The sequence below is a fragment of the Euleptes europaea genome, chromosome 12 (genome assembly GCF_029931775.1).
Source record: "Euleptes europaea isolate rEulEur1 chromosome 12, rEulEur1.hap1, whole genome shotgun sequence".
Lineage (NCBI taxonomy): Eukaryota > Metazoa > Chordata > Lepidosauria > Squamata > Sphaerodactylidae > Euleptes > Euleptes europaea.
In genome coordinates this window covers 15,304,410-15,323,671 of record NC_079323.1, presented here as the reverse complement: position 1 = coordinate 15,323,671, position 19,262 = coordinate 15,304,410, and the positions used below count along the sequence as shown (strand labels likewise).

General features: G+C 44.5%; 1 protein-coding gene across 1 annotated transcript in view; it reads right to left on the bottom strand.

Moving 5' to 3' along the window:
- ARHGAP42 (Rho GTPase activating protein 42) overlaps positions 1-19,262 on the bottom strand; it is a 181,288-nt gene that overhangs the window by 36,209 nt on the left and 125,817 nt on the right. Inside the window, exons 7-9 of the mRNA XM_056858115.1 lie at positions 14,244-14,348; positions 5,522-5,651; positions 1,879-1,979 (exon numbers count right to left, since the gene is read on the bottom strand). Of these exons, the coding sequence (XP_056714093.1) occupies positions 1,879-1,979; positions 5,522-5,651; positions 14,244-14,348 (336 nt within the window). The remainder of the gene's footprint in view (positions 1-1,878; positions 1,980-5,521; positions 5,652-14,243; positions 14,349-19,262) is intronic.

The following is a 19,262-nucleotide window of genomic DNA, read 5'->3' as shown; positions in this document are numbered from 1 at the left end:
ACTTCATAATCAACAGGTTCACTAACTGAGAACACAAGAATATAAATACCACATTCAATACTAATATTAAGGACTTACTAGCAAAAACTAGAGAAATGACAAACTGACAAAATCACAGGTGGTGATGACAGTTTCTCAAAACATGGTATACTTGTCTGACTAGAGATCTGGTGGCTCATTTCCTAAAAATTCTGAGTTTCCACCAGCTTTCAGCACTATGCAGAGGAAAAGACTTGCAGTGTCATTTACCAGCATCTACACTTGGATGGCCCAGGCTAGCTCATTCTTATCAAATCTCGGAAGCTAAGCAGGGTTTGCCCTGGTAAGAATTTGGATGGGAGACCACCAAGAAATTCCAGGGTCGCTATACAGAGGAAGGCAATGGCAAACCGCCTCTCTGTAAGTCTCTTGCCTTAAAAACCCTACAGGGTCGCCATAAATCAGCTGTGACTTGACTGCACTTTACACACATACACAGGCTCTAAACTGATCAATCGTAAATAAGTGAACAATGTGGCCCATCTCCAGCTCCCCCCTGCCTCTTAGCGCCCCCTAGGTAATCACCCCACCAGGGGTTGTGTGTGTGTTAAGTGCCGTCAAGTTGCTTCCGACTCATGGCGACCCTATGAATCAAAGTCCTCCAAAATGTCCTATCTTTGACAACCTTGCTCAGATCTTGCAAACTGAGGGCTGTGGCTTCCTTTATTGAGTCAATCCATCTCTGGTTGGGTCTTCCTCTTTTCCTGCTGCCCTCAACTTTTCCTAGCATGATTGTCTTTTCCAGTGACTTTTGTCTTCTTATAATGTGACCAAAATACAATAGCCTCAGTTTAGTCATTTTAGCTTCTAGGGTCAGTTCAGGCTTGATTTGATCTATAACCCACCAGGGGTTAGTACCACCCATTTTGGGAACCACTGGTTTAAAGCTGTCTCTCTAGAATGGCAAACTTAAATTAGGATGATGACATTTAACTGATCGATTAAAAAATCTTTTCAGCAATTAACAAAGCACTCTCCCAATTAACTAGGCAGCAGGGTTTTTTTAAGTGTCATGTTTTTAATGTAAGCACTTCCAGATCAACAGGTGGCAAATTCCTTCGCAGAAGAGGCATTTTTCCTTCTCGCTTACACAGGCAGGAATGCCTCTTCAGACATGGTGCCTGCTGTGATAATTTTAACACACCATCTGGACACAAATCAAATATTTTCCCTTCAAAGCCATTATTTTATTCATATGCACATAGAATCAGAGAGTTGGAAGGGACCACCAGGGTCATCTAGTCCAACCCCCTACACAATGCAGGAATTTCACAACTACCTCCCCCACACACACCCAGTGACCCCTACTCCATGCCCAGAAGATGGCCACGGTGCCCTCCCTCCCATGAACTGCCTAAGGTGATAGGATCAGCATTGCTGACATATGGCCATCTAGTCTCTGCTTAAAAACCTCCAGGGAAGGAGCACTTACCACCTCCCGAGGAAGCCTGTTCCACTGAGGAACCCCTCTAACTGTTAGAAAATATTTAGGTTTACCTGATTAGTTGTCAAAAAGGGCAAGAATCCAGTAGCACCTTAAAGACTAACAAAAATATTTTCTGGTAGGGTATGAACTGATTAGTTGATTAATGAGGTTAAGAAATCTCCTTTAATTATACAGGTTTTAGCCCTACACTAAAATAATTTTGAATTTGTACATTCCTTCCCATACACTACTCAAAATCAACAGACTATGGGGGAAAAGATCTCACACATATGTATTGTCTACTAGCAACTATTTTTTTGGAAGAGGTTCATTTCTTCCTGATTTAAAATTCATGGCTGAAGAATCAAACCACCTTTCCCCCAATTTAAAGACATTTTGTGATTAATACTTACTACTTTCCCCCCAGACTTTGCTTCAGAAATACTCATTGTGAATGTTTTTGTCCCTTTGTCGTAAGTGCAGTAATGTTTTATCCAGGTGAATCCAAGAGGTCCTAAGGGGAAAAAAGAAGAATGACTATACCTTCTCTCAATTTATTATAATAGATACTTCATAGACAACATATTCAAGACAAAATAAATAAATCATTCTTTTTGGCATCTATCATACTCCTAGGCCCTGGCCTTTATTTTACATTCCAGCCTTCACTCCTGTGGTAAAAATATTCTGTTTTGTGACTGCACGGATGTATGTGAAAATTTAAACTTTCAAAGCATAGATGTTAAATGCCAGGAGTTCGACCTCAAGTCAATTCAGGGTTGTAATTTTCAATATATGCATCTAAAAGCTCTGGAACAGCAAAGGATTAACATAAGAAAGTAAGTCCTGCTGGATGAGTTCTGCAGGGCATGCAAGACAGAACTTTTCCGCCAGGCCTACAGTTAAGGGCAGCTGCGGGTATCATCTTCTGCTGGCCTCCCTACTCCCCTCCTCATTTGTTAATGGGGGGGGGCAACCTGCCGCTTAGTCCGGGCATTATGGGTTAACTTAGGTGCCATCTGAATTTTTAAGGCTTTTAATTGGGGTTTTATTGGGTTTTTTTAAATATTTTTTTTTATTGCATTGGAGGTCATTTTACATCTCCATACCTTTATAATTACAATTTACACTTTCCTTCTTCCAATACAAATTTTCCCCTTTCCCCCCCTTTCCCTCCCCCCACGGACCAATCCATAATATCATATTTTCATATTTTCAGCCATGAGCATAGCCTTTTTAATGTTAATAAAGTCTCTTCGTTGGCTTCTCCTCTTTTCAATTGGGGTTTTATTGTTTAATTTTAGAATTATCATTAATTTTGCTGTTAATTCTTTGATATATTTTAAGTGATGTTACCCGCCCTGAGCCTGGCCTTGGCAGGAGAGGGCGGGTTATAAATCCAACAAACAAACAAACAAACAAACAAACAAGACCAAAGGTTAATCCAGTCCAATATTTTGTGCTCACAAGCAAGACAACCATCCTTCCCTGTTGCTTATCTCCAGACTTTGGTGTTCAGGAGATTTGCTACTAAATGTGTAAGCTCTATTTAACCTCTGTGGCTTCTTATTAGGCATCAGGCTCTCGACTGACACTGGCAGAACCCTTTCTACACATCTCCCCTAATAACCAGTTAAAGCAGTGTACTTTAACAGACTTCAAGGATATGGCTATTTTGGCACAGAGAGGAAAGCGTCGGTAAATTTGGCCCCCGTATATTTGCCAATCATGACCGGAGGCCAGCAGAAACAACACCAGCACCAAACTCTGTACAGAGGAACTCTTGCTCTCAAAGGAGCACTGAGGCATTACAGAGACACATATAAATCACCTCACATGTCTCCCTATCACCACTTACCTGGCAAACAGGCCTCTACTTGCCATTGTAAACAGAATAAAAATGAGATGACAGTCCCTAACCTTCCTACCTGTAGAAACCAGAATGTTTTGTGCCGTTTGCTTGTTTTTTGCTGTCAAGTCACACTAAGGTTGTCAGTAGTAGAAAAGGGCCAGAGTCCAGTAGCACCTTAAAGACTAACAAAAATATTTTCTGGTAGGGTATGAGCTTTCGTGAGCCACAGCTCACTTCTTCAGATACCAAAGCTCATACCCTACCAGAAAATATTCTTGTTAGTCTTTAAGGTGCTACTGGACTCTTGCCTTTTTCTACTACTGCAGACAGACTAACACGGCTACCCACTGTGAATAAGGTTGTCAGGTTCCTCTTTGCCACCAGTGGGAGATTTTTGGGGTGGAGCCTGAGGAGGGCATGGTTTGGGGGGAGGGACTTCAATGCCATAGAGTCCAATTGCTAAAGCGGCCATTTTCTCCAGGTGAACTGATCTCTGTTGGCTGGAGATCAGTTGGAATAGCAGGAGATCTCCAGCTAGTACCTGGAGGTTGGCAACCCTAAGTCACACCTGAGTTATGGCAACCCCTGTAGGGTTTTCAAGGCATTAGGAGATGGTTTGCCACTGCCTGTCTCCGCATCAAGCCCCTGGTATTCCTTGGAGGTCTCCCATCCAAATACTTGCCAGGGTCGAGGCTGAGTAGGACTGACCCAAGGTCACCCAGCACATTTCCATGGCAGAGTGGGGATTCAAACTTGCGTTTCCCAGATCCTAGTCCAACACTTTAACCACTACACCACGCTGGCTCTCTTGCTAATCACACTATCAGATATAAACAGATATTTGTGGTGTACTTCATGCTAATTTTGTCAGCAACGCCAGTTAAGCTTCGGGGCGGTAAATATTCCCAGCACGGCCCCACAGAGTGACAAAATATTAACTATCCGGGACCAACTTCTCAACAGTCCACTGTGGAAAGCTAGGATGGCAGTGAAATTAAAAAGAGATGCCTTCGATTCTGAAACGGAGATTATGACTGTGTCATTTTTTCCTCCTTAGACTAAACTAATGATCTAATCCTTTCCTATTCAGCAAGAGCATGTCAAGTTGGCCTTTCACTGTCTAATGCAGCACCGCATGTGCCCAGCCTTTCATTCTGTTCTTGAGCTCCTGTTAATAATGCCCAAGGTAATTTCCGCATAATAGGGTTTTTTTCCCTTTCCCCCCGGGTAGCTTTTTATTATTATTAATCAACTGAATGGTATGAAGGATGCCCAAAGCAATCAGCGGTTATTACAAAAGAAAACAAATTTACCTCATGAATGGGTGGGAAAGCGAGCTTTCTTTTGGCTTTTATGTGTAAACAGGAACAAAAGACAAAGTGAAAACGCATGGTCGCTTTAGCCTCCTTTATTCCGTTTCAGCCAGGATTCAGCCAGGATCGAATGCATGCCGAACGTGTGTTCGATCCTGGCTGAAAAAGGGAATAAAAGAGGCTAAAGCAACCGTGCGTTTCCGCCCAAAATGTACTTGAGGGGCTGTCATATAGAGGATGGTATGGAGTTGTTTTCTGTTGCCCCAGAAGGTTGGACCAAAACCAAGGGGTTGAAATTAAATCAAAAGAGTTTTCGGCTCAACATTAGAAATAATTTTCTGACAGAGCGGTTCCTCAGGGGAATACCTTTCCTCGGGAGGTGGTGGGCTCTCCTTCTTTGGAGGTTTTAAAGCAGAGGTTAGATGGCTGACAGCAAGGCTGTCATATTTTAGAGTCACTGCACTGAAAGCATCTTCCCAGCAGAGAGTTTTCCCTCACACACTTGTGTTTTTCTATTCTTACCCCATGATTCAAAGAAAACATACCGCAAATTCTCATGGATCGCACCACGCATCAAAAACTGATCATGTTGATAAGAGCTTGTAAATATGCTACCGTTTGAGGGTGGTAAGCCAAAAGCAAGGATAGACCCAATCTAAGATGCTGGCCATTCAGCTGACCAGGGAAATTTGTTACATCCCTTTCACATCAATTAAACTTTATTTAAATCTATCTATCCAGGGTGCTTTGATACAAGAAGCTCAGGGCTGCATGCAGGATTCTTCCCTCCACTAGACCATACTGGCTCCAAAAATAATGATAAAAGAGACAATGTATAGTCTGAACCTTCACGGTACAGTATGACCCTGATGGGCTCATAATCCTACTCACGTTTCTCTTGAATGTAGAGATAGCCTTCCATTGTCCACTGGCTTGGCGGCCTGTAATCCTGGCTGGCTGACTTCATTCTCTGCATCAGTCGTTCGACTTCCTGTCTGGTGCTTTCAAAATTATTCCGTGTCTAAGAAGCAAGACCAAGAACAGCCATGAAGATAAATCAAGGGTCTACCGTCTGTCATATTGAGAACGACCCGCTACAACAGCTTGTGCTGTGGGGCAGCCATTAGCTCTAAAGGAAGTCACAGATAGCGCTGGAGCTGGCTAATGGCAGCAGGCCTCATTAAATAACCTTTTACCACTACGTTAATCAATACTTGCCTGCACAATACTTGACTGAGAAAGCCTCTCCAGAAAATACTTAAGGTGGTTAATGAACATAAAACAACACAATCACAACGGATGGTCTACAACTCATGATAAAGAAAAAAACAGTGTTGCACTTACCTGGAACTGTTGTTAGTCAAGTTGTCGTCTGTGCAGGCACACACTGGGACTGTGCACATGCAGGCCTGCTGATGGAGAGAATTTTCTAGCTTCTTAGGAGTACAGGGAGAGTGCCTTGCCCCAGTGTGCATGCATGACCCTTTCCAACAGAAACAGCATGCGCTGAAGGAGGGAGACGCCCCATTCCCTCAGTTCTTCTTCTGCCAGCTGAGTGAGAACCCCAAGAAACCTCTCAGAGAGCTCACAGTGGGGCAGGAGAGAGGGAATGTGTGCCTGAACAGAAGACAACTCAACGAACAACAGTTACAGGTAAGCACAACACTATTTTCGTCTTCGGTCTTCTGTGCAGTCCCACATGGGCGAATAACAAGCTACTCACCAGGTGGAGGGTGTCGAGCTCTTAGTCAAATAGTGATTACAACACAGTATCAACAGCATAGTGATGGATGAACATGTCTGGAGACAACCATGCAGCAGCCTTACAGATGTCTTGAAGAGATACTCTGCTCTGAAAGGCAGTTGAGGATGCTTATGACCTGGTGGAATGCGATTGAAGAGATTGTGGACACTTTGAGCCGGCATGGTGATGACATAATCTAGTTGTCTGAACAATCCATTAAGACAAAGTTTGAGCTGAAGTTGCCTGCTTGCTACGTGGACCGGAAAAACAGACAAAAAGAGAGTGACTCTTCCTGAAACTCTGAGTGCGATATAAAAAAACTCTCTTAACGTCCAGGTTATGTAGTGTCTTTTCCGCAGGGGAAAGAGGGTTGGGAAACAAAACATGTGGGGAGATAGACTGAGCGAGATGGAACTTAGAAACTACCTTCAGCAAGAACCGATAACTAGGTCGAAAGAGAACTCTGTTCGGGAAAAACGGAGTGAAGAGAGGACAATCCCTAAGGACTGCTAAATCGCCTCTCCTCCTGGCAGAAGTGATAGCTACCAGGAAACAAACTTTAAATGAAAGTAACAAAAGAGAAACATGCTCCAAAGGTTCAAAGGGAGATAACGTCAGATGGGATAACACTAAAGAGACAGACTGATGTGATGTAACAGGTTGTCTCAGTGGACCCAGGTTAAACAGTCTCTTGAGGAACTGTTTAGAAGTATGGTGGGGGAAAACAGACAAGCCGTCAACAAAATCATGAAAGACTGGCACTGCAACCAAGTGTACCTTAGTAGAGAAGGCCTTCAACCCAGCATCTTTAAGGGATGGGAAGTAATCAAAGACTAAAGGCAAAGGGCAGGAGGAGTGAGCCTGACCTCTATGTATGGACCATGTAACAAAATGGTTCCACTTTAAGGCGTATGAAACACGTGTTGAAGGCTTCCTGGAACTTAACAAAACTTCTAGTACTCCAGAGAAGAATCTGGATTGAGAAGCCAAGCTGTGAGGCATAGCTTGTGAATTTCCCGGTGCAGGAGAGATCCTATGTGCAGAAGATCCTGGACAGTCTGGAGGTGTATGAACTAAAGGTCTGATTCAGTATAAGGCAGCTTCATGTGTGTTCATGTGACGTGGTAAGGTACGTGGTGGCAAGCTTAATAATTCCAACCAATACCACCCCTTCAATAATCGTTAGAACCCAGGAATCTGTGGTAATTTCTCTCCAAACTGGGAGATGAGGGGCTAATGGGAGATGAGGGACTAATTTGTTCTTAAAGCTAGAAGGTGAAGGCAGGGGTACTGTCATATAGTCAAAATTATGTCTTCTGTCCCTGGTTCTTTGGAGACTGTCCCTGTGAAGACCTGGAACTGACCCTTGAAGACCTACGCTTTCCCTGATTCTGTGCTGGTACGTAAGGACGATGTTGTCCACAGAAGGTAGAAGAGTGACCCGACCTGTGGTACCTCTGCTGCTGAAAGCGCTCTCTAGATGGAAACCTCTGCCTAGAAGATCGGGAGGAAGGAGCAGTGATGCCCAGGGATCTGGCAGTCTGCTCATTCTTCTTCAACTGTTCTAACGTTTCATCACTCTTAACTAAGAACAAGAAATGGCCCTCGAATGGAAGGTCTTCAAGTCTGGAGCGGGTCTCTGGATTCAAGGCTGTAGAACGTAGCCAGGATAATTGCCTAAGTGTAATAGGAACTGCCATGGCTTGAGCAGAACAGTCCGCTGCATGGCCGCCTGCATTCATTTGTTGTTTTGCTAATTTGGTCGCTTCAGTCATAAGCGCCTTAGCTAGAGTATGTTTGTCCTAGGGAAGGAGATCGGTGTAAGCTGCCGTCCTATCCCTCGGAAACAGTTGGTACGCAGCCATGATAGCCTGATAATTTGCTATGCGGAAATTAAGGGCATCAGCTGAGTAGGCCTTTCTGCCAAGGGCATCGATCTCCTGACCATCCTTGTCAACAGGGACTGAATGACACACACACACACTGCCCGTGCTTTGATTGTACCTCATCTGCCACAGGGATTGCACCTCATCTGCCACCAAGGATGATGGTGCCGGATGTGAAAACAGGAAGCCATACTCCGCCTGTTGTACCTTATAAGGTTGTCAGCTTTTCTACCTGTTGCAGGGATTCACATGAACACACATCAAGCTGCCTTACACTGAATCAGACCCTTGGTCCAACAACGTCAGTATTGTCTACTTAGACCAGCAGAAATCCTTTACATCACCTACTTGCCTAGTCCCTTTAACTGGAGATGCCAGGGATTGAACTTGGGACTTTCTGCATGCCAAGCAGAGGCTCTACCACTGAGCCACAGCCCCTCCCAAGAAGAAGGTTAGAAGAAGGTTTCTCCCAAATACTTTTTGCTATATCAAAGAAATCTTCCAAAACTGGGAAGGCAACAGTAACTGGTGCCTCAGAGTACAATGCCAGTAGAATCCTGGCCTTGGGTTTAGGGTTAGTGGTTACAATCTCAATCTCCAAAGACTTGGGCATTCTGAGCATCTGCTCCAAAAAGAGTCTTAGATCCTCATTGAGAGATATGGGTGAACTATCCCTCACAGCCTCATCCGGTGAAGGGTCTGAAGGCAGCCCGGGACCAAGATCGGAATGGGAAGCCTGATCATCATGATTGGAGTTGGAGAAGCTCTCACAGAATGAAGGTGACACCTCCAGGTGAGGATACTGAACTTATGGTGGATACATAGTCCCAGTAGAGTAAGGGTCGACAGGCATCTGGGCCCCTAAAGGGGCAACCCATGGAGCCAAAGACATCTGTTGTGATGGTGGCACATTCCATTGTTGGTATGGCTGATAACCTGGCCAAGGCCCCTTCTGGGTGGGCATGGGCCACTGAGAAGTCCCCCACGATTGTCCTGGGGGCTGTGAAGGTGATGGATACTGCTGGGTGGGAACTGAAGACTGCAGAACTTACGATTGTGGACCTGAAGAGAGTGGAGCTGATGAAAATGAAAGTGGAGGCTGAGGAACCGAGGGTTGTGGAACCAATGCTTGTGCAAAGGAAGGCTATCTTTCCATCTCCAGTGGATCAGGCAACTCGTCCTCAGAACCAGCGAACTCCGGGTCCAGGAAGTGCGGGGACGGAGTACGAGGAATTGGAGATGGCACTTCCTCCAGCACTATTAATTCCGAGAGGTCCGGAACTGAAAGGGAAGCTGGGGTCTCCTTGGCTTTATGATGAGGAGCTGAGCTCTTGTCCCCATGCTTGTACTTAGCTTTAGCCTTCTTTGCCAGGGGTTCCAATGAACTGCATTTGGCAGCTGTCAGATCCGGCGATCGGGAATGATGCTTGTGGGTATCCGGGGTCGGAACCTAGTGGATGCCCCTAACTCAGCCTCAGGTGTTGGTTCATGCATGGCTTATGACTTTGAGAATGGCTTGTCTGAGCAGGCTACAGTATGTTCCCACAGAGCAGCTTTGAGGTACGAAGTCCTATCAGAGCAGGCTTTATGCGTCAACTGCTAGCAATGGTGGCAGGCTCCAACATTGTGAGACTCACCCAAGCAAATAAGGCAGAGGGTATGCTCATCTGTCTGAGTCATCTTAGTCTCACACTGAAGACACTTCACACATTCTCAGCCTCGACCCAGGCAAGTATTTGGATAGGAGACCTCCAAGGAACACCAGGGTCGTGACACGGAGGCAGGCAATGGCAAACCACCTCCGAATGTCTCTAGCCTATGGGGTTGCCATAAGTCAACTGTGACTTGATAGCACACAAAAAATGACTTATACAGTGGTCTAACCCACATCATATTACTTTTTTGTTTGGGCAAACATTAGAAAGGATCAATAAAAACATTCATAATCACCTAGCAAGAAAAGCTAACTCTTTCTCCTGCAACGAAGTGGTACAATCCAGGAAAAGTTCTCTTATTCAACCTGGCTGATTGTATAAAATTTCAGATCCAACCCCAACTACTCACACATTAGGATAATAGTTTCATTTTCCTTATATGTGCATTAAGAAGAGAATGTGAAAAATACCATTTAGGAAGCAATGCTCTATGCCCCCAAATAACCATTTCACCCTTCTAAACATTGTGTGACAAACGCAACATTTGATGGGCCTTTTTCAGAGGCCAAGATGTTGACTAATTTATTCTTCTAATATTCCAGTACACTGGGGATACTTAGACATAAACTAAGCTGAGGCACAGACAAAACACAGGCAGTGAAATGGCTTGATGAATCTCTAAAGCCTCAAGTCACCCATACTGGATATGATTAAAGCTTAGGCACCAATCTAGACATTAATGAAAAGGATAATGTACTTGAGAACTATTCAGTGGCGATACAAGCACAGCTGTAGCATTATCTCAAACCTGTCAGATGGCCTTTTTGAGGCTTTTATTTAATGTGCTGTATGGCACTGAAACAGCCAAAAAACAGATAGCTCTGGTATTCTGAAAAATAACATTCATCCTGGATGAGAAAGCACTGCTTAAAAGTGTTACGGTTGACCGGGTGCAAGTTTTGTGAAACTCTGAAGTGCAAAAATTGGTCTGAAGAGACAAAATCAGACTGATCCCTGAACGGGTGGAAAGGTGGCATAAAACTTTTTTGAATTAAACAAACAAACAAATAAATTGTTGGGGTTAACGCACATAAAACCCAATGCAGATCAATCCACTAGTATCCTGCAGAGATATGTCTAAATTAAAGAAAGAAAACCTCCCTGGGCCATCCTTTTGTTCTAAGACGTGGACGTGTTCAGGATCAGAAATAATAAAAAAAATTATATAAAATAAAATAATTTAAAAAATTCTATCTAGCAGTTCAGTGTGGTTAGCTCAGCCTATTGGCTAGGAACTGTACCATTAAAGGAAGGAAGGAATGTCTCTTGTCTTGAAGAAGAGTTGGTTTTTATATGCCGACTTTCTCTATCACTTAGGGAAGAATCAAACTGGCTTACAATCACCTTCCCTTCCCCTCTCCACATCAGACACCCTGTGAGGTAGGTGGGGCTGAGAGACTGTGGCTAGCCCAAGGTCACCCAGCTGGCCTCATGTGGAGGAGTGGGGAAACAAACACAGTTTACCAGATTAGCATCTGCCACTCATGTGGAGGACTGGGGGAATCAAACCCGGTTCTCCAGATCAGAGTCCACTGCTCCAAACCACCGCTCTTAACCACTACACCACGCTGGCTCTCCTACACCACAGGGTTGCCATAAGTCAGCTGTGACTTGATGGGGAAAAAAAGGTATTGTGGGAAAACACAGTGGGTTGTACCCTGGAGATGCTCTACTGGCAGAAATGGATCTTTCTCTTCATCCCCCCGCACTGGCAGCCCCCATGATCTGTGAAAAGGTACTTGCATTTTTTTGGGGGGTGGGGGTGGGGGGACACACAGGTCTTGCAAACAACATGCTATGCATTCAAGTGAGTTGCAATGAGGTGGAAAATCAGACGAGGTCGCTTCTCATCCCTCTTCCATCATCGAAACGTCTATGGATGTGACCCAATCTTTGTTGTTGCAACACTTGAATTAATGATGTTTCTGTTCCAGGCCGAAAGTGCAGCGGCTTTGTCAAAACCCACAGCAGATTTAACTTACGCCTGCCAAAGAATCCTTAGAGCAGCTTTTGAAGCTGCAAGAACACAGTCCAAGCCAAACTTCACTTTAAAAAATTCAGCATCAAGTACAGACAGCTCAAGAAGGTCAAAATTGGCATTGGAACACCAAATAATACAACTCTAGCGATCTAACAAGCCTACGGTAGTGACTACAGGGGAAAGCTGGAAGCTACCAGCTTAAATATCTCCTCTGCCACAATCTCACACAGTGTTTATTGTCTCTTAGGGAAAGCTTACTTGCTCAGTACTGTTTCTGAACTATAAAATTTGTCCGGCGCTGCTACAGTTATGAGTGGCAAGTGTACAGAACCGGAATGTGCCGCAGACGTCAAAACAACAGTGACCTCTGGTGCTTCTCTCAAAGGGAAACTTGTAATAATCCAATGCACTGTTGCTTTCTTATTCCTCGCTATTATCTTTGCCTCTTCTTAGCCCTTTGTAACCTTCAGATGTGTCCTACTTATATTCCCGCTGACTTGAGGATGGGATGAAAACTGATCCCCAAGGATAGGATTATACTGCCTCCCCCTGCAATATTGTTCTAACGTTTGGCCGGGATCTCTTATACCTGCAATGTATATATTAGCCCCCTTCACTTAAACACACATTTATGTAATTAAAATTTCAATGAGAACACTTCTTCCTTTCTCCAACCCAAGCAGCATTTACTGTTCTGCCAGAAGTAGGGGAAGTCAACCTGATGTTCAGGTGCATAGGTAGCTGACGTCATCAGGTACCTGAAGGGCTACATTTCCCAAAGTGAGCCAAAGGGGATGTCTTCTTGCCTTCCCCCTTTCAATTGTCTGATGAGCTGCCTATTTGCCTGGGAAGCGGGTATCTCTATCAGTAATGGACTTAGAAGACTGTCATTCTGCTTAGGATTGCACTAAGTGCTCTTGAGGAGAAATGGAGGAGAAATTTAGTGAATGATTGTCATTTGTTATTATTCCAGTGTGCTTTCTGTTTCCATGTGTTTGAAAGTAGACAGGATTTTTGGCTGGGTCCCCCCCCCCCCCCCCGCTTTGGGAATGAATGCACTTCACCACAGCAGAAATGACGGAAGAACTCACTAATTTTGAAGGTGAGGGCCAAATTTTAAGGCCAGCTAAAGGGCCAATTATTTATATGAGGGGCTTCTACATGGCTTTGCCTCATGCCACTGATAAAAGTTCTGTACAGGGAAAAAAGAGCTAAATGCACAAATCCAGCCCCACTCTATCTTTTTCTTCCCTCTCAGCTGGGAATCGATCAGATGAGAAGGGTTAAGCCCATTTTCCTAAATCACACCAGCATGAGATGAAGCTATTCCAGCATCATGTTAGAGACCCCAAGATATCTCCTGGATTGGAAACAGGAAAAAAATCTTGAGCTTTTTTGAAGGATGATGATGATGATGAAGAAGAGTTAGTTTTTCTATGTCGACTTTCTCTATCTTTTAAGGAGAATCAAATCGGCTTACAATCGCCTTCCCTTCCTCTCCCCACCTTGTGAGGTAGGTGAGGCTGAGAGAGTTCTGAGAGAACTGTGATTAGCCCAAGTTCACCCAGCTGGCTTCATGTGGAGGAATGGCCGGCTCAAGGTGGACTCAGCCTTCCATCGTTCCAAGGTTGGTCAAATGAGTACCCAGCTTGCTGGGGATAAAGGGAAGATGACTGGGGAAGACAATGGCAAACCACCCCATAAACACAGTCTGCCTAGGAAAAGTCGGGATGTGATGTCACCCCATGGGTCAATAATGACCTGTTGCTTGCACAGGGACTACCTTTACCTTTTTAACTTACTCATATCCCTGAGTTTTTTTTAAACTGAGGGGCATAACAAGTTGCACTATTTTAAGTTTAATGATGTTAACCCAATTACTGGATTTCCCAGGCCTTTTTTGGGGGCGGGGGAAAATAGGAATCTAAAGTGTGAAATTATTTTGCACTGATGCCTGAACTTCTCTCTATCCATTTTTACCCACCCTACACCCAAAGAGCTCAAGCCAGAGCAGATAGGCAGTGATCCCTGCACTTTGTCCTCAGAACAACCCTGCAAGGTAGGTTAGGCAGAAAGAGTGTATTTCAAGGCTGGGTGGGGATTTGAAGTCAGTTTACTAAGCTGAGGTCCTAGTCTGACAATCTAAGCAATGCACCACACTGGTTCTCTAAATACTTGATTTGTTTGCGAGAGGTTTCAGAATCGTAACAAAGCACTACCAACCTTAGCTTCATGACATTGAAGTCGAGTTATCTAAGAAACTGCAGGAAATGCTGCTCGGACTTACGTTCTGTAAATTGAACTGAAGCTGCTGCTTGTATGGTGCAAACTCCTGGGCCAGCTCGTATCCCTCATGGTAAAAAGTAAATAATCCCTGAAGAAATGCCAAAAGCTGAAAAGGAAAAAAAGGAAAAGAAAGAAAGAAAAAAAGAATGTGACTCCAAACCATGCATTCAAAACTCTTACTCCAAGTATTACGTAGTACAGAATACAAATAGATACATCTTGGAGCAATGAGAAGAAAAAAAACCCTTTCAGTGAAGGAAGATATATATAGTGGTTTATCTAGCCCAGTGGTTCCCAACCTTTTTTTGACCAGGGACCACTAGGACTTTTTTGTTCGGTGCAGGGATCCCAAGGTTCAAAATAAAAATTCAGAGAATTTGAAAATAAACTTTAATCATAACTGTTAAACATTAAACTTAGAATAATATTTGAATATATATATATATATATGATAGAGAACTTTTAATTGAAAATATTAATTTATTATGGGTTTATAACTTTGTTTCGAGGACCTTAATTTAGTTCTCGTGGACCCCTGAGGGTCCACGGACCCCTGGTTGGGAACCAGTGATCTAGCCTCTGCTTAAAAACCTCCTGGGAAGGAGAGCTTACCACCTCCAGAGGAAGCCTGTTCCACTGAGGAACCGCTCTGTTAGAAAATTCTTCCTAATGTCTAGCCGGAAACTCTTTTGATTTAATTTCAACCCGTTGGTTCTGGCTACAATGAAGTCAAGCTACAATGAAAACCTTTTAACTGACAACACGAGCATTTCGTTTTTAGTGTGTAGTTTTCATTTCGAATCTCCTTCTTTATCTCGGTACCAAAGGAAAAGAGTAGCTAGCACTAGATGGCAGCAGCATCAAATTTATAAACCTGTCTGTATTGGAATTGTTTGGGGGGATTTTAAGAGCAAGCAAGATTTCTAACATTCAAGTCCCAGGTACAGCATGCAAAAATAAGGGCTGCTGACGATAATACGCTCATTTCGCATTGTGAGTGCTCCCACACTCCCAGGCATGATTTGCAGCGCAGATCAGACACCATGTTGAAAGTCTTCCAGGAGACCTGTCAGACACAGTCTCAGGATAGGGATGCCAGTTCCGGGTTGGGAAACAGCTGGAGATTTTGGGGGGGGGGCGGAGCCTGAGGAGGGCGGGGTTTGGGAAGGGGAGGGACTTCAATGCCATAGCATCCAATTGCTCAAACGGCCATTTTCTCCAGAGGAACTGCTCTCTATCGGCTGGAGATCAGTTGTAATAGCGGGAGATCTCCAGCTAGTACCTGGAGGTTGTAAGCCAAAATAGACACCTCTGTGTATAAATGTAGTTACTCCAAATCTAACACAGATCAACCATACAAAGTATAGCTAAACAACAGACTGTATTATATAATAACATTGACAAGCACATACAAAAAGTCCTATTTCTTAAGCATAAAAACACAAAGTCGCAATATTCCAAGGTTTCCAAACTTCACTATCCTAAAGACAAAAAAAAGTCCAACAAATACCAATTAAAGGTTTTTTTCTTCTTTCAGGTGTAGATCCCAGGTAAGTATTACTCAGTCCCTCCAGGAGTACCTGGAGGTTGGCAACCCTATTTCAGGAGGAAGTTGCAAAAAGAAAAAGAAAAAAAAGCATTCTTCCACAAAACATTCAAGACCAGGAGCTTGGAGGTTCTCGGGCAAGATATTCTGGGGGCCAATCTACATGAGGCAGACAACATGGCTGTCGCCATGTTCGTTCATGTCTATGCACCGTTCACATTATCAAATGAGATGGGCAAGGCTTAAGTTCTCATCAAAAGAGGTACGCAAGTGAGGTGAAGTAATGCTTCCACCCCCCACCCACACACACTTTCTTTCTTTCAGGAATATCTCATCCCCAGCACTCTTCTCACAGCCCAACATTTTTCTGGCTTATGAGGGGGGATGGCGAGAAAGGCATTTTGTGCAATGGACTGTAGCAAGGTGAGGCAGGAAAGGGGAGAGTTCAGATCCTTTCACCTCCCGTGACTCTGTTTATATTAAACTAGACACATTCCATCCACTCCCATTCCCGACTTTATACATTCGCAGTACAAACAGGTCTCTCTTTGGGTCCACTTTGTCTGAAAGAGGCAGAGTGACCAAACTGAGGAATCCCCCATGCTGCCTCTGGCCTCTCTGCAAAGTAAGAATGGTGACGCTGATGGGACAAGGGAACCCTTTTGCTGTTTGTGTCTCCCCAGCAAATGCTCCCCCTTCCCTGCCTCCCAAGCCCGCTTTGTCTTCCAACGTACTACTCAAGCAAAAGCAGAGAGGGAGGGAGAGAGGAGGGTTCAATGCTATATGATTCCCAGTCACAACTGAGAGCCAAATTAGATGTCAGGTGCAGACTTGCGTCACCTTATCCCAATAGACCTTTTATTTATTTATTTAAAATGTCTCTATCCCTGCCTTTCCTCAGGGCTCAAGGATGTTTGCAAATAGGAAATGATCAGTTTCTGGATCAACAGGGTAAGAGAAGCAGCAGGAGAGCTGACCCTTTCCCTGCTGCTCCAAACAGACCTCACCCCCTAAGGAGCACTGTTCCCCAAGAAATTCAAAAGGCAAACACTCATGTGGCATTTTTAGGGTTGCCAGGTCCCTCTTCGCCATTGGTGGGATGTTTTTGGGGTGGAGCCTGAGGAGGGTGGGGTTTGGGGAGGGGAAGGACTTCAATGCCATAGAGTCCAATTGCTAAAGCAGCCATTTTCTCCAGGTGAACTGATCTCTATCAGCTGGAGATCAGTTGTAATAGCAGGAGATCGGCTACTACCTGGAGGCTGGCAACCCTATTCCCACCCCCCACACATCACCTACTAGCTAATCATTTTAACTGGCAAAACCAGGGATTGAACCTGGGACCTTCTGCATGCACAGCAGATGCTCTGCCACTGAGCCATGGCCCCTTCCTGTTTCCTAAAAAAATACACTGGTAAAATCAAAATACAGTGAAGCATAGTAGTTTAAGGTCCCAACGGGGTCTTGTGTTCAGTCATGAAGCAAGCTGGGGTCAGGCTAACTACATCCCACGGTGGTTGTTTGGATAAAATGGGGAGCCACATATGCCACCAGAGCCCCTTGGTAGGAGAAAAAGAAGAAGAGTTGGTTTTTATATGCTGACTTTCTCTGCCACTTAAGGAAGACTCAAACCGGCATACAATCATCTTCCCTCCCCACAACAGACACCCTGTGAGGTAGGTGGGACTGAGAGAGCTCTAAGGCAGCTGTGACTAGACCAAGGTCACCCAGCTGGCTTTATGTGGAGGAGTGGGGAAACCAACCAGGTTCACTAGATTAGCCTCCGCCGAATCCACCACTCCAAACCACCACTCTTAACCACTACACCACACTGTCTCTTATAAATAAATAAGACTGCCACTTCCTTTTCTGAAAAGGCTCCTGTGCTTTCAAATGGCGCATGGGTAGGCAGAGATTCGAGAGGTATGGTTGCTCAATGCCAGGAAAACGCTGCATCTGTTGAATATCTCCCCTGTCATGCAGCTATAAAAGGAAGAGGCACTCTGCAGAAAGGAGGGTAGGAACATTATCCAAGCTCTGCTTACTGTAAACTGCTGGCCCGTTTGATTAATGCGGGTCAGCTTTCTCCCCTCCCCTCTTATTTTCCAAACCGCTAACAAAATTAATTTAAGACTGGATATCTAAGTATATTTTGTGCTCTCTGTAAATTACACAGCAAAATAAAAAGGAAAACAACCCTGAGCCAGGAAGACAGTAACTTCTTGGCTGATGGATTGAAGGCTACAGGTCAAATTCCTACCCTATCCAAAATGGAAGTACGATCTTCTTCCTGTGAGAATGCGATGACCAAACAATCTCAGGGTCACCAGCACTACATAAAAATAAATAAATACTCTTCCAGGCTTCAGATGCTGCCTTGTTGCTTTCTGGAATCCTCGCAGGCCAGCTACTAACACAACCCTGTCTGTCTTAAATTAGTAAAAGGTTGGGTTTACTGAACTGGTTGATTTAGGTATTCGGAGCAGGACAAAAGCATGATTCTGGGTAAATCTGAAAATTGTTAACACACATTAGGGGACTGTGTGGCCATTTGTGCACGGCTGTTTCCCCGTGGTCACCCCTACCGACTACTCCAGCGCTTCGTTTTGGTTTTGCCTGCCTTTTCCGACCATCAGAGGTCGCCTCGCTCTCCCCGTGCGTTTCTGCAAATTTTGCCGATGTTTTTGGGATGCTGTTTCAGCGAGAATCCAGACAAAGCGGGCAAAATGCACAAATAAACTGTTTTACGTCATACACACAGACACACAAATGTTCCTTTGGAGGATTCCAAGGAAAACCTGAGCTCCTTTGCGGTTGGGGGTTTGCAGTTGTACTTAGTGTATTTGTTTTAGTCGAAGATCAATGAATCATTTTACAGAATTCAGAAAGGCTCTCGAGAAGTATTATTGGTACTGACGCAAGTTACAAAGAAGAGAACAACATGGAAATTAGGCCAAGGTGGCTCCATTTTCTGGAAAGAGCTGCAAATTATCCACAAGTTTCTTCTTGCATAGAGCACGGTGCTTCTGCCAAGAATATGCAAGTAAGTAGATGTTCAGGTGATAGCAGAATTTCTGCATGGAAAAGAGACGTGGAGTCGAACTAGGGCAGGAGTAGGCAAGCTTATGAGCCTCTTGTTGGCAAAGCTCACAACTCAAAGCTTACTGCAGGCAGAAGGCCAATTTCACTCAAGATTGCGAGCTCTTCATTATTTCCATGAAGCACTTGAAAGGGGCAAAAGAAGTAGGGTTGCCAGGTCCCTCTTCGCCACCGGTGGGAGATTGGGGGGGGGCTGAGGAGGGCAGGGCTTGGAGAGGGGAGGGACTCCAGTGCCATAGAGTCCAATTGCCAAAGCGGCCATTTTCTCCAGGGGAACTGACCTCTATCGGCTGGCGATCAGTTGTAATAGCAGATCTCCAGCCAGTACCTGGAGGTTGGCAACCCTAAAAAGAAGACTGCAGCCCAATCCGAGCCACG